Raw genomic sequence first — 16248 nt, 5'->3', positions numbered from 1 at the left:
TCTTTAAAGGCTATTAAAATTTATTTTGATATGCACAAGCAAAACTTCTTCAATTAATGGGTACCATACATTTGCATCACAGATTTAATACACCATGTAAGATATCTGCCATAAATACATTAAACTGTAGGTAAAATCATGGCATTTCCAAACAGTAGTGTTGGTCTTACAGATGGGTTGGTGCAATTTAACAATGCTCAGGCTGACTGTTAGAATGAAACCTGAGTTTCACTTTTATTTAAATACTTGAGAGTATGTGAACTAAAAAATGACCTGTACACTACATACACCTAACTCATTGCATTGAGCCATAAAATCATGCAGCATGTATTAATTCAAGCAAAAAAGCAGTCTACCAGGTGTTTGGCTTTTTTCAGTCTTTGCTCTCCAGCTGTTAAATGCATCACTTCTAAATATCATGTACTGCACCACAAGGTCAAACAGGAACACAGGATGGGGAAGGATGTCTTGATTCATCAGACAGATCCCCTGCACTGCAGGATGTGCTGATATATCCCACTTCCCATCCTAATCAGGGACTTTACCTTCTGCTGTGATAAACCAGGCACTGGGAGCTTCTTCATTCAGTTTTGAATCTGGAGGAAGAGTCAACTTTAATAAAAACTGAATTGTCTGGCCAGGAGCTACAGTTAGTGAAGGAAGTTGAATATTTGGTGCAGATTTAGGCAGTCGTGGAAGGTTTGCTATTTTATCCTTTTGCACAGGCAGGTTATCTGGAACATCACATGCTTCTGGCTTCAGGATAGGCAACTATCAGGGGAAATCAAACATTTATTTTTATTAGTACTGAAAATAAATGGGCTTTCACAACACAACCACAGTTTCAAAATGACATCACATGACTATGGGTCTAAAACTTTCTGACAGCATGCAAAATGCTATGAAAAAATAGAAAAAGGGAAGGAAAAATGTTTTCTTAAAATTAAAGAACCCTGATTAATCCAAATGAATGCAATATTTACTATTAAAGCTATAAAAACCACAACTACTTTATAGTATCCCTTAAATTTTTTTGCTTTATATAAACTGTAAATATATTTCCTTCTAATTCTGGTATTAAACTGCATGTTTCAGCAATAAAATACAGGATTTTAACTGTGCACATTGCACAGTAAAATAAAGGAGAATTTCCCAGAAAATCCACCAACATGTTACATGACATGAAAATTTAAACACACATGGAGACTGTGTACTATTAAATCCAACATGAGGAGACATTAGGGCCATTATGTCATAAATATATATATATATATATAAAATTTCAAAATATCATTAAGATATAGTGGCATTGTAAGGTGGACATGAGAAGAGATTTATTTGTTTACAATCCAAAAAAAACTGTGTTCAACTTCAACAGTGGTTTTGATTTGACAACTTGAAAGCCCTTTATGTATCTTGCTTTAAGTTGCAAACCTCCCAAAATCATCTCTTACAGCTTATTACAGGGCTTGGTAATTGACTTCACTTCCCTTTTTTTTACAAAATGCTCATGAAATGCCTTTCATGCTGAAAAATTGGGCTGAACATTTTAATGAGTGACATTTCTGTATTAACTTTTTCTAGAGGCTTGTCACTTTCTGTTTTCATGCAGAAGTTGTCTTTCTGAAGAGTGAGGGTTTCAACATCTGTGCTAACAGGCAGTGTTTATTTGCCTGAGCATCAAAAAACATCCTGTGGATACAGCTACTGTACACAAGGTTAGCTGTCTCATTTTTATCACACTTGCTGAAGTCTGAAATAATAATTCATATCAAGAAGCACCACTATCAGCTTGTTTAATAAGTATTACTTGCCATGGAAAGAATTTTTGTTTCCAAATCCAGGACTTTAATCTGATGATTATTTGTGTCTGCAACATACATCAGGCGGCCGTTTTCCTCAACACACAAACCTCCTGGTTCATTGAAAGCTGACTGGGTAAAGCTGGAACCAACAACATTTCCTGCTTCTCCTGTGCCTGCCAGGGTAGCACAGTTCTTCATCTTGGGATCCACAACTTTAATCTATGATCAACAAAGACACAAAAAGCTTCTCTGAGAAAACCCAGCAGGATTTAGATGTTGTGTATTATCTCAAGTCCCACATTTCCACTAGCCAGCCCTGCATTTTGAGTACCTCAGCTGCCAGGTGTGCAGCCTAGATGCTGTGTTACCACTCCTTACCAAGTGACATGTCCCATCTTTCCCTCTCCCCACTCCCTCATGGACTTCACTTCTTCCTGTGGTCTTCATTCCGAGTTCCCTTCCATTACTTTGAAGGTACCTAACCCTCAGCAATTAAAGCATGCTGGAAGACTTGTTTTTCTAATGTTTTCTGCCTTTCTAGAAACATTTGCAAAACAGTGAGTGCAGAACAAAATGGGCAGGCTAACTTCTAGATTATTTTTCTTCTACAAATAGATGTTTTTTTAAAAAGCAAAGAAGATACTGTTTTATACAAGATCTGAAACAAAATATCATTTACCTTAAAATTTCAATAAGGATTTAGTGTTATATACCCTCCCTCTTCAAATCAGATTACTTCTCTTGTAATGCATGTAGTCAGTGTACAGTTCAAAACCCTCTAAATGCTTATGTAATATCACATAAGAACTATCATGTAAAACAATGTCCTTTATCCCAGAGTTCCATGGAGGTAACCCATAATACTTCTCAAAACTTAGGTGGCTTTTTAAAGAGAAAAACAAGTCCTCTTTTCCTCTCACTTTTATCAAACCTGCAGTATTCCTGAATAAGCCCTTCTAGCTCTTTTACTGTAGTTCAGTTTCTTTGGGTAGGTACACAGAAAGTCTTTAGTCTGAACTGTAACTTGGCACTTTAAATTCACCTTTCCCAAGAGACCATCATATCAACACAGAAGAATGTGATAGCAAAACAATGGTAAAGAGAAGGATCCAGAAGGGAAGGAAGGAAGGAAAGAAAAAGAACCCACAAAGTAATTAGTGTAATTAATTTCCTTATCTTAACAGGACCAAGCAAAAAAATACTAAAACCATTCTTAGCAGCAATAAAAATTTCCAAGTCTGTATATAAAAAGTTACTATACACTTACCTTATGATTATAGGAATCTGCCACATAAAGCAGCTTTCTTTTCTTGTCCCATGTTACTCCCAAGGGATGCTGCAATTTTGCATTTATGCCTGCTCCATCCACATCACCAAAAGCAAACAAATTCTGAAAAATTGTTTTATTTAATTAATAGATTTGATGATTCAACGTGGGCATGAATTTAAATGATTGTAATTAAATGGAAATTCACTGACTTAAAAAAAAATAAAAACCATGACAATTTTAAAACAAGGACACTGGAAACCTGGAAGTGTGGATGCTAACCACAGAAATGGAAATTCTCACATCTAGGTTATAAGTATGAATCCAGCTGATTTAATGACCACACAATGCTGAATCAAACTGGCTATTTCAAGAATAAGTGAAATAATTTGTTATCTAAGGAGCAACAGTCTGCACTACAACCTGAGCGTCACAACTGCCACACATTTGCATTCCAAGCAGTGAAGTTAAGAAATTGATGGCCATGGAAACTGATTTGCCCTCTCACCCCAAGAGTGGTTCCTCCAGGTCAGGCTTGAGGAATGTTAGTAGGGCAGTGTGGGGAAGTTTGAGGTGATTACCAATGGGTCTCTCTCTCCTCCTACAAGGTGCTTCACGGCGCCGTCCTTGAGCGAGATGGTTCGCACGGTGCTGCTCTCGCTGTCGGCCACGAACAGGCAGCCCCAGGGCTCCTCCGGGGCCAGGGACAGCCCCGAGGGCTGGGCAAAGCCTGCCTTGTGGGGGTAGGCATTGTTCCTGTTCTCCTCATTGCCACTCCCAGCAAAGCGAAGGCAGACTCCTTTCTTTAAGTCACTGGAGGCAAAGAGCACCCGGTTTCAATCAAGAGTTTGAAACGGCTCAGACAAAACGCATAAACAGGCACTCAGTGAGTTATAAACCAATTATAATGCAGCAGTGAGGAGTAACTCAGGCCTTTGTGCTTTTATATCACCTCAGCACATCATTCATTTCTAGGTAACTCAGCTAATGCAAGGAAAAGTAACATTCAATTATGTGAATGGACCTCACCAAGTCATAGCTGTATAGCTGAAGTAGCATCTTTCATTTCATCTAACAGATGTGGGATAAGGAGGCAGACTTTTAAGCATATAAGTCTTTAAACTAAATTATTTTCAGTTTAATTTGATTATCTCTCTCTTTGGGATTTGAAAGCTGCTTATCAAGACAAGCAGCAATTTCACATTTCTCTTAGTGCAGTTGCTTACCTTCCCTTTGGTAGTTTTCCACCTTCCAACATCAGTGCCCATATCTGGTGAATGCCTGCCATTGCTATCCATAACACATCATCTTCCTGTGTCCCTGAAACTTAGAAAGGGACACAGAAAAGCAGATTGAAAAAATCCACTTTGGAAATGTTTTATAACACAAAGAAATCACCAGTCAACCCTGCTGTTCACCCCACCCACTACTCCATCTTCCCCATATGGGAAAAAAACAAAACACAACCAAAAAAACAGAGCAAGAGAGAGAGAGAAAGAGAATGTCTTTCATCTACCAAAACTTGCTATTTTTCTTCTTGCTATCTTTCTTCATTTCTTCTTGCTATCTTATTCCCAAGGGTTTAAAAATCATGGTTTTAATATCCCTACCTGATAAAGACAACGTTTCAAGTAAGATTTGCTCTTTACAACATTCTATCGTTGTGTCTGTTTCACATGCTATTTTTGACTCATACCAGCCAACAAAAAAATACCTATCTTTGCTAAGCATGGTTTTGGGGGATGGAATCTTGATTTTTTTTACTACACTAGTAACAAAATTAGATACTCAAAAAAATTACTGGGAGCTGTTTACAGGTTTTGAAAGAAATAACCTGGCAGTAACATTGTACATTATACACAAAGGACATAATGTTTAACCTAAGGGCAACTGATGCTTACCCTGGAGAGCATCAGCTGCAGTTTATTCAAACAGTAAATGTGACCTGGGCATTTCCTAATTTCCCCCTGAAGTAATCACCTAGTTTCCAAGTTGTTCTCCCTCAGCACATGTAAATGTGGTGTCTCAAATGCAAGATGCAGATCTGTGGAACAGTGACCCTCTGGTCAAGAAGTGTTCAAGCATGTGTCAAGCACCTACTTTTTTCTACTTCAAGTATAAAACTACTATTCAGAAATCCAAATCTATAAATAACTACAGAAGGCTTTCCCAGATAATACTTCACAAAGAAAATTATACAAGTGGAAACTGAAGAACATATTTCTACTTTATAGCTTTAAACTTAATCAGTAAAAAATGCATGAAGGCAGGTTGTGAAAGACAATGAAAAAACTCTCAACAGCCCAAAAACAAAAGATATTTACTTACCTTAGACTTTCCTGAAAATCTTAAGGAACAGAAAACTGACATTCAAAAACTGCATCAAAATGAGGACAGTATTGTCTTTTTAACACTGTCCCATGTAGTTATAGACAACATTGACACTTTTTCCCTAAATAAATGTATTAGGTATTGGAATAACCATCAGCCACTCAACAGAAAAATACCTTCAAATTGCTCACATAAATGTTTTATTTACATGAATTTGTAAAGCATTGTGCATCTCATAGCTGCTCCTGAAAATAATCTCATGGATAATTTCCCCCCTCCACCAAAAAGATATTCTGGAGTTTCAACATAAAAGCAATGTTATACAAAATGCTTGCAGGCATTTTAAACCTGACAAATTAGTCCAAAAAATCAAATTGTCACCATTCCCCCAAAATCCTGCTATTTTTCTTCTAATCTCAAATCTTTTCCACACTACACACCACAAGAGGGGAAAAAAGGTATCCTTCTTTCTCCAGAAAGAATTTCCTTAAACTGTGAGATCTTCTCAGAATATTTCTGGAACATTTTTAACAGAGTTTTTTCTTCAGCATTCTCTGTTTCTTGCATCAATACACAAGTTCCCAAGACTGTTATCAAAGTAACTCTGGTGACTCTTTTCTGTATCTCCCTGTGGCTCCATGTTTTTACATAAACTAGAGCTCCAAAAATGAAAGTCAAACTTGCAAAGTGCCTTAAAGCCTTTTCTTGATCAAAAAAGGTTTGCAAATTGAGTTGCAAAACACACATTTTATAAATTACCAGAAATGCTGCCAAAGTTCCAACAATGCCATAAACACTCCAGCATAAAAAATGAAAACAACACCTCCCTGTCCCAACCACTTTTTGATTAGAGCTTGGTTCTAAGAGATTTAAATTGAGAAAATAGATTATGAGATCATTCCACTCCTTCCTATATACTAAGTGCTCAGCTTCAGGATTTTCTATTTCCATTATGCATATCTTGCACTTTCAGATGTTACTATTCTAAGTACCCCAGAATGAAAACTGTTAAAATTACTGGTCTATTCAGAAAGTGAGCTTTTTTATCTTGCTATGCTATGCAATTCATTCTGAGTTATCTCAGAAAGTTTTGTTAATTATTTAATATTCACTTTATCCACCAATTAAATGAAGGAGTAAGACTTGAACTGAGTACTGTTGAAAAATCTATTTAATTCATCTATCCAGTTCCCTATTACCAAAGACTGAAAACTCCCCTGTGACAGCTAGATGTTGAAAAATTGAAAAGGCTTCTTACTCTAATTCTGCACCCAGCAAGACATATGAAATATCAGAAAAAAGTATAAATATTAAATTCAAATTTTACTGAATATGTAAGATTGATAGAGAGAAGATCTCTTCTTCAACTAGAGAATAAGGCAGTAAAAGTAAGTAAGAGCTCCATAACTGTCATAAATTTTAACACAAATATTTCCTACTGGATGGATGTTAGAACAAAAAGGATGGATGCAAGCATGGAAACAGCACAAGTTCTTTCTCAGAGCTTTAATAAAAAAAATTACACAAACCCAGAAGATTAACGTTACACAGCTAAGGTATTTTATCACAATAAATAGTCCAATAGTCCTCACATGGTTTATGCTTTATGTTCAGATAGAAAAGCAGAAAACCTTTTTCTTTCATGATAGAACAGTTTGAGGATATCACCATTGTTATCCTTGTACAGTTCTCACAGGAGAAGGAGGCCAGGGAGAGCCAGAATGCTAAAATTATGGTAATGCCATCATTATAATAATTCCTTATCATCCATGAATGGAAAGTATTTGTTTCTAAAAAATTTATTATAAAACAACATAAGAGAATAAAGCAATTCTCTTACATTTATTCAATTAAGCACTACATTCCAGCCCATCTTGAGCTGTTTTAAAAATGCAGAGTAGTTTCTCCTTATTAGGATATGTGCTCTCTTATCTGTGGTGTGCAGTTATTCAAGTGAGGTATGGCTTGCAAATGGGATAACCTTGTGTTATAAACATTCACTAATATTGAATACAGCTCTGAGTGCTGTATTAGATGATGCTTCAGTTATTGTACAATGCTGTAGCTCCTGAATCTGCCTCTGCTGTATCTGTGTAGGAATTCACAGTCCAGTCTGTAGACAGGCACATCCTCAAACAGGCAGAACACTGCTGACCATTACTGATGAGTCAATCTGAATGCACAGAAATTACTTTGCTTGGCATCAGTCATGAGCAGTGTCTGTTTGAAGGGATTCCATTCCCAGGACTACCCACACTTCCAGCTTCCCTATCTGGGACTGCATGCTTACTTCCAGTCTGGGAATTAAAAGCATGGGAATCAAAGTTACATTTTGTGGCTGGCACCACTGACATTTTCTAAATAGACTGAAGTCTGAAAATATTATTCTGTCTACTAATTTTATCTTTGAAGAAATAAAAAGAACCAAGGAAGAAGTCTGTTGGTGCACTCATCCTCTGCAAATTCTCAAGAAGCAAAAGGGGCTAACAACACACCCTGCAGTTCACAGATAGGCATGTGCACAGTGAATACCCATCTCACCTTCTCTTCAGTCAGTAGAAATTCAGCAAATTAAATGCAAATATGACAAAAGAATAAAGAATCAGTATTCTTCAGTGAGACACAAACAACAAAGCTCCAAAGGAATGCTTTATCAGTGAAGCCTGGACTTTTACTTGTAAACATCATCCTTTTTGGATGACTAAAAATCAATTTTCTTCTTTCTTTTCTTTTGCTACCTGGCACTCTTTCACATAGTGTTGCATCATGCAAACAGCATGACCCTTATGAAACAAAACACTTCTGGAATTTTCCTCCTTAGTTAACATACCTTCCCTCTCATTAAGGGAAATCCTTGGATTTAGATACCAAGGGGGTTTCATACAGTGGAGATAATAGGGAGCTAAAAATTATGACTATAATGAAGTACTTTTTATTTGTTTCCCAAGTTTTCTAACTCAGGCCCTCTAACTGTAATGGCAGTAAACATTTCAAAAAAATCCTAAGCAGAAGAGATAGTATTTGCAAACATGAAAAAAAAATTGGACTATTTAGTGTTGGGATGCATCATTAAACCTACATGAGAAGCTGTCTGGTTGTGTGTTTTACTCATTCCTAATTAAGCCAGCTTAATTGAGGGTACTTCAGGCCCACGTCTCCTTGCTTTCCAACACCTGCATTCCATATTCAAAAGCACTTCTAGCCTCAAAGGGCAACAGCTCAAAAATGTGTCTCCTTCCTACCCCAGCATGCCTGGCAAAGCCTAAGTCTTGTTAAGATGGGTATTTTCAGCAGTTTTGCATCTGAAATTAAGAACTGATAGGCAAACTATTCTTTAGAAATCTGATTTGTAGTTCCAGCTTGTTTACTGTGAACATAGATTTAATTCCTAGAATCAGACTGTGGGACAAAGAGAATGAGATCCATCACTCCATGTGCAAATGTAATGCTTTTTTTACAAAAGGCAGATTCAAGTCATGGACTTCAAAATGATTCTAAGCTTGACACCTGTTAGGATGGCAACTGCTAATCCATCTGCTTCTTTTTTTACTGCAGAAAGTAAACATTGTCACTACACATTTTGTCAGAATATAGAGAAGTCTAACTTAGAGTAGTCTGTCAAACTAAATTGAGTAAGATTACTATTGAATATTCAGTCACTGCTCTCATTATAACTATACATCAAGACTTCAGCCTTTGTATGCCACAGGTGTGTTTATACTAAAATGCTGACATAAGTACTTAATTTCTTAACCTATTTCTATAATGGTTAATAATATTTTATTTCTATAACAAACATGTGAAATACTTATCAATTTTGTTACTATTCAGCAATACTCATAAACCCAAAGTAAGACTGGGTAAGGTCCTGCTTCACTGCAATCCTGCCCTGTAACTTCCTAATTTCTTATTTCTCAAAACAGTTTTTCACTTAAAACAGTTCTTACACAGGAATAAAACCTTACTGTAACTCTCTCACTTTACTTCACCCCTCTTTTTAATGAAGTTTATTCTTTGAAATTCCTAAATCTAAAATAAAAAATAATGGCTATTTACAAGTAATTTAGGATCCAGCTCAACAAGAAAGGAAAGACAATGCAGTTTTGTGTCAGTGATGTCTCTTACCATGATTTTCTGCAGAACTAAACCTGTATAAGGGCAAAGCCAAATGGGTTATCTTTTAGCTTGTCCTTTGCCTAGGAATCTACTGAAGAGATGAGCAGGCCTTTTGCATTCCAAGTAAATCCACATTGCTACATCATGAAGTCATATCACATATGCAACATATCTTTGGAAGAATTCTAGCTTTGCTTTGTCCAAAAAATTATTCCAAATGAAAGCCTGATGATAGCAAAAGCAGCTCTTTTATTTTCAGCTATTACCCAGCTATTACCTTTCACAGGACAGTGATGGCCAGAGCCTCAATGACAGAATGAAACCAGATTAGAAGGAAAAAAGTGACGTTTGGAAGAAAGCATCCCTTCAAGATACAGACAGTTCAAACAGAAACACTTCATGTATGATCTGAGCTCAAGCAGGAAGTTAACTGCTGACTGCTTGCTGCTTAAGTGATTTTCAGTTTTTTCTTACATTATGAAAGAATCACCATGAGTAATACAGGGAAAAAAAAAAGTGTTTGCTCTGGAATGCAGTGGTACCAAACAACCCTCTAGCAGAAACACAGAGAAGAGGAGGATGAAAAATATCTTACATACTTCTGCCTTTTAAGGGCTATAAAAATTGCACCAGTATGATAAGGTACTGTACTTTCATTAAAATCATATCTACATAATACTTAAACTGCTATAAAAATTTCCAACAAGTTTACTGAAAGCACAGGCAATACTATACTTAGGACTTACAATAAATATGTACTTTCTATAGAAATGTACTATAAAATTTCTATAAAATGTACTTTCTATAAATAGATTACAATCATGCAGTTTAAAACCAGATTTTGGAATGTGAAACACATGGTTATGTCATCAAGCACAGGTCATTGCCTGATCCTTTCAGCAAGAATGCAGCTATCAAGAACATTTCATGCTCAAATCAACTGTGCATTAAAGTATCACTTGCTTTCAACACCCACTAAATAAAAATAGAAGAGCACAACAGAGAAAGCTAAAAAAGCACACAGTAATTTTGTAACGTATTTTTAAGCTGCTGTCCCTCCTCTTCCATTTCCCACACAATCTATGCAAATTTCAGCACCAACCTCAGCAAAGCCAGAATTTAATCCATGGAGTTCATTCAAGAATTTTAACAGGAGGGTAAAACACAAGCTCAGTGGCCACAATTAAAGAAATAAAGAAGATGAAAAGGAAAAATACTCTGTCTGAATTCTACCATCTGTTTTGTCTCCATTAACTCCCCTGGGAGATATTTGTCCCAAATTCTGTTTAAATGGTGTTTCACACTCAGTCTCTGCCTCAGATTTCAGCATCTGCATAGAACAGGGCAACAAAAGCCTACTTAGAAAAATACTATGTGAACACTTAAAAGAATACTACATAGTATCAGTTCTGAATATTAACATCCACATCCTCCAAGTTTTTCTCAGTATTTTCCATTTCTCAACCACCTACATATTAAGGTTTTAAAGAAAAAATCCTTGTTTTCAGTTGGTCAATACATACTCTAAACTGTATATAGGAGTAAACTCAAGAAATGTCAATGACAGAGGAAAACCTTTTCTCTTAAGAGACAATCTTTTCTCTTTGAGACTTTGAAAAAGGATAGTATAAGCAGTTTAATACTATCTAATGTAGTATATAATGTGCTTAAACATTTCAACTTCCTTTTTCTCCCTTTCATGGTCTGGACCATGTTCAAAGCATGGCTTTGAACACTGAAAGGAAACTCCCAGAAGTCTCACTTGTTTAAAAATTGTAAAAACCTTCATTTAAAAAAAGCAACTATAAATCTATTTTCTGAAACTGTACAGATTTAATCTATATAGATCTAAGGAAAATGGGAAGGTATGATGTTATTTTCCTCATGCCACAACAATTAACACAGAAGTCAAAATTTTAAGACTTGTAATAATGAACTTATGTTTGTTGAAGTGCATGTTAACTCCTGCAACTTGCACAGAGAGATAAAAGCTTAAGTAAAAAAAAGGACACTGCTGTGTGGGTGCAAACAAAAGTAATTTTTGAAACTCTCATAAGTGACTTCACCCATCCAAATGCCTGCACAGACACTGGCAGAGCAGTTTTAATATTCTGACAACTGGGTACAGGCTTGTAGGACAGGACTGAGAGCACAAACACACCCTGTGTTATACTGCAGAGTAGCAGAAGATCCCACTATGATTAAGCTAGCTGCAACTTGGCAATTTGCAACTCAACAATGCAGCCTTGGCAAACTGCTGCATTGCTGACAAGCTACTTTGATGTCTGGCAACAAACTGAAAGAAGTCACTGCAGCTTCTGACAGTAAAAAAATGCTTGCTAGACATGCACTGCAGCCCTGGCTCCTCATCCCCTGGGACAGATTCCTCTTAACATTCCATTCAATAAAACTCTCCATTTTTACAACTCTCTCTGGTTATAGTTTTCTAAAGAATTTCAGAATTTACTGCTACAACAGTAATGTTTCCTCCAGTTTATCTATTAGGCTTATTATCCTCTCGAAAAAAGAATTTAAATTGATTCAATCTCTGCTTAACTGACAGTTTATTTTCTATTTTGTGGCAATCTAAACAGACAACTGACTAGTAGTTCTAATTGAATATGAAAAAAATTGCACTGATCTCAACAACGTGCATTTAGAAGATCTGATTTCTACACAAATGCTTATTAAAATTCAGCAGTCAGTGTTGAACAGTACAGATGACTAATCCTCTACAGGTGACTAACTCAGTAAATACTATGTTCATGTTGATAACAATTATCATATCAATTAACATTTAACAAACAGAGCTCTCAAAACTAAAAAAAATATCATCATATATTTAACTACTGACAGAAGCACAAGAAAGCATAATGAAAAATTAAAATTATAGGATATTTTGAATAGTTCTGTTAAGCAGCTCAAGTTTCTGAAGCACTAACCAGTTATTAGTCTCCTCTTTATTGATCTGTGAAACAGCTCTGCAATACCATCCCACAGGGATCAGCTTTATGGCTCAAGATCTCTTGAAAATGACACCATCTAGCCACACAAGTCTCCTGGTTCATAAAAGGAAAATCAGATTTCTAAAATTCAGTAAAATTTGTGCCTGCTTAGTAGCAGCCAACATCCAGTGAGATTCTCTTTCAGGTGCTCCTCCTTGCTCTTCCAAGTAGGATTCCATATGCTCAACACAGATTGTAAGAGTTGCTGACCAAAGCTTTGAAAAAAGGCAGGATTTTTTTTGTACAAGGCATGTTAATAGAAGTGTTAAATCTGAAAACATCTCAGTTGGTCACTCAAGTACTCAAGGCTGCTGGTTGTAGTCTGTCTATACTGACAATGTATTTGTACCAGATTTTACACTATCAGAATTTCTGAACCAGATTCATGGACCTGTTGCATGAAGGCCAAAGGAGACCATAAGGGTGGTTTGAGAGCTGGAGCAGCACCTCTGCTATGGAGACAGACTGACAGAGTTGGAGTCATTCAGCATGGAGAAGATTCTGAGGATATCTGAGAGCACCTTCCAGTACATAAAGAGGCTAAAAGAGAACTGGAGAAGGACTTTTGATAAGGGCTTGCAGTGATAGGACAAGGGGAAATGGCTTCAAACTGACAGAGGGCAAATGTACATTAAAAATTAGGGAGAAATTTGTGACTGTGAGGATGGTGAGGAATTTGCACAGGTTACCCTGCCCAAGAAAGCTGTGGAAGCCACATCCCTAGAATTGTTCAAGACCAGGCTGGATGAGGCTTTGAGTAACCTGATCTAATGGAAGATGTCCCTGCCATGGCAGGAGGGTGGGAAAAATGGTCTGTAAAGTCCCCTCCAACCCAAACCATTCTGTGATTCTAGGTTCCCTTACATTTCAGTGTATTTTCCTTCCTCATAACTGACACAAGATTTTAACAAATGCTTCCACATCAGTAAAATGTTAGTAAACTTGTAAAGCACCTCTAATTTCAAGTTATTATAGGTAAATCATGCTCCTTCTCCACCCTGTTCATCTGCAGATTAAAGAAAATCCCAATATTGGAAGTCAATCTTTCATGTCTGAAATACCAACCTAAGGGTTTTATGCCACATCCAAGCATTGTTAATAAACTGGCATCTGCAGCTTCTAAATTAGCTTGAAATGGATACATGAGAAAATTGTGCTTCAACTCACAGTCAGCAAGAGCTGAAAACATGGCAGCTATGTGATGCCAGGCTCAGGTGTTAAGTGAAAGAAAGTTACTTAAGTCCTCAGAAGGTGATTCTTACATCCTATTTATGGAAAGATTTATTTTACCTCCCGATGCTTCCAGGGTTTGTGCTGAGGTATTCCTCTCCTATCTGACTGACTCTATAGTGATCTTGAGCCTAATGATTTTATGTCACCTAAACAGGAATAAACAGAAGTCCCAAACTAAAATTATTTTTGTTTCCTAAACTCAAATATTTACAAGTGGTTGGACATGTCTGTATAGTCAAGGAAAGGAACTTTTAGACAATGCTCACTTCCTGTAAAATGTACCTGCTTCTTAAGTGATCCTGGCTTAAGGCACTGGCCCAACAAAAGAAATCATGATTTCCTTCTGTGTTTGGAACCAGTAACTACAGAATTTTATACAAAAGAATTTTTCTTCGATCAAGTAACATTTCAGGATCCAAAGCAGAACTGTAGTTACGATTTGAAATAGAAACTATTATGTTTTAGGCTCAGTTTTAATGTAAATATTTACTTCTTCTATCTCAGATTAATACCAAAACAGGAAAACATTTAGCAAGCATTCACACATGTAATGTATGAGATGCTAAAGCTCAACTGATACAGTACCTGAACTTCCAAAAACCACATCCCATGGAGAGCTGATGGGCTGCTCTTCTCCTTTTGCTCCACCTTCCTTATCAAAACCTTGTACCCCAATGCCTGCTACAGTGGTCACCACCTGCAACTCCAGGTCAATCTGTGTGAAGCAAAATGACATGTTAAATCAATGTATGAAATAAACTAGACCAAAGTTACAGATAATTTGAGACATATGTCAAAACCAGAGAAATCCTAACAAATATCAGGCATTTGTTTTTTAGGGAAATAATTAATTTTACTACAATGCTTGTTGATGGACGGGGAGTATGGGAGTGGGGAAGCAGCAGAATGCTTGAATACCATGTACATGGAGCTCTGTTCCCTGTGCAACAAAAATTAATGCAGCTCTGTCAGCATTTGCTCAACAGCTGTAGAAGAAAGCAACACAAATTTCTAGATAAATACTTAGGGGAAAAATGGATGTGGTTTTTTAAAAGTTTAACTGCATATAGGAATATGACATAAAAACTCACATACTGTAACAGTATTTCCCATCTCCATATAAAATAATCTGTACAAAGGCACCTGAGATGCATTAAGGGTGCACCTCCTCTGATCACAAATGGGATATTGATGAGGACCTGAGTCCAAGATCTTCTGAGATGCACACAATACTTTAAATAATAAAGCAATATTACATTGCATCACCAAACCTACCTTCTGATTATCCTAAATTTGACCTAACCTAATATAAGATCCAATTCCTACATGCTAGAACTTTGCAAGTGCTTAATCAAAAAGAAGACACACACAGTCAATTCTGGTATTAGGGCAGCTATCTGCATTTGAGAGCCAAGGGAAGTTTGGATATTCACTGCACCATAGCACTACAATAACTTTAGATAAGAATCTGATACTACTGGAAGTGAAACAAAACCAGTTTTTGCTTCCAGTACTAAGAATAGATGTTTCTCGGAACAGGAAAGTAAGAGTAAGAAAAAGTAGCAGCAAGAAAATTAAAGGAAAAAACCCAAACCCAAACAAAACACTGTTAGGCTATAAGGAGTAGCTCACCTCATCTGCATTTGAAAGGAAGCACAAATGTATATGTAGCCCTTAAAAAAACTCTGCAAACAGCATTTCTTTATAAAATAGTGCACCAAATTTCCTTTCTGAGATTATTTGGAGACAAATTCATATGGTATAAATTTTCACCTGTGTAACTAGAATACAGTAGAAGAATTAAACTTTGAATTTCCTTATGGAAAAGTTACCTTTCTAATAAGGTGATTTTCTGTATCAGCTACATAAATAACATTATTTTTTATAGCGATTCCTTGTGGTGAGTTGAAAGCTGCGTCTGAAAATCCTCCATCTCTCCTTCCACTGTTTGGACCTACAAACAAAACACAGCAAACTCAAAAGTAATTTTTGAAAAAAGTCACCTTAAAAATAAAGTGTATACATTTAAACCTCTAGAAAAATTACATAGCTGCTTTCTCAGTACCTTGTACATTTTAGATTATTACTATTTGCTGTACTGTTATTTTAGTCACTGTGCTATGCCATCAAAATAGCCTGGTGCTATTAAGTTCTGAACTCATTCTGCACAAGTTCTCTGCTTTTTTTAAGCTCATATTTTAAAGAAAAGCCTTAATAGGGCTCTAAATTGTTCTCAAGGAGTCCTAATAAGGTTCTAAAATGCACTAAAAGACAACAGTACCAATGGAAGACAAAAACAAAAAACTGAAGTTTTTTTTTCTTGACTACATCAAAGCAAGCCACCAGGAAAAAAAAAAACCCAAAGCTCAATTCCATTTAATTGGTTTAGATTTTGGTGTAATCACAAACGAAACTAATATTTGATTAGCAACATTTTCTCATTAAGAAAACTAATTAGGAAAAATATGATATGGAACTAATTACACAAAAG

At 36.3% G+C, this 16248-nt stretch overlaps 1 protein-coding gene across 1 annotated transcript in view; it reads right to left on the bottom strand.

Annotated features, from left to right (window-relative positions):
• NHLRC2 (NHL repeat containing 2) overlaps positions 1-16248 on the bottom strand; it is a 32465-nt gene that overhangs the window by 7954 nt on the left and 8263 nt on the right. Inside the window, exons 4-10 of the mRNA XM_079313088.1 lie at positions 15590-15711; positions 14343-14472; positions 4299-4398; positions 3654-3885; positions 3073-3195; positions 1815-2024; positions 546-771 (exon numbers count right to left, since the gene is read on the bottom strand). Coding sequence (XP_079169214.1) covers positions 546-771; positions 1815-2024; positions 3073-3195; positions 3654-3885; positions 4299-4398; positions 14343-14472; positions 15590-15711 — 1143 coding nt within the window. The remainder of the gene's footprint in view (positions 1-545; positions 772-1814; positions 2025-3072; positions 3196-3653; positions 3886-4298; positions 4399-14342; positions 14473-15589; positions 15712-16248) is intronic.

This window comes from Erithacus rubecula (assembly GCF_903797595.1).
Source record: "Erithacus rubecula genome assembly, chromosome: 9".
Classification (NCBI taxonomy): Eukaryota; Metazoa; Chordata; class Aves; order Passeriformes; family Muscicapidae; genus Erithacus; species Erithacus rubecula.
The sequence above is the reverse complement of the archived record's forward strand: the minus strand, read 5'-3'. Positions and strand labels throughout refer to the sequence as shown.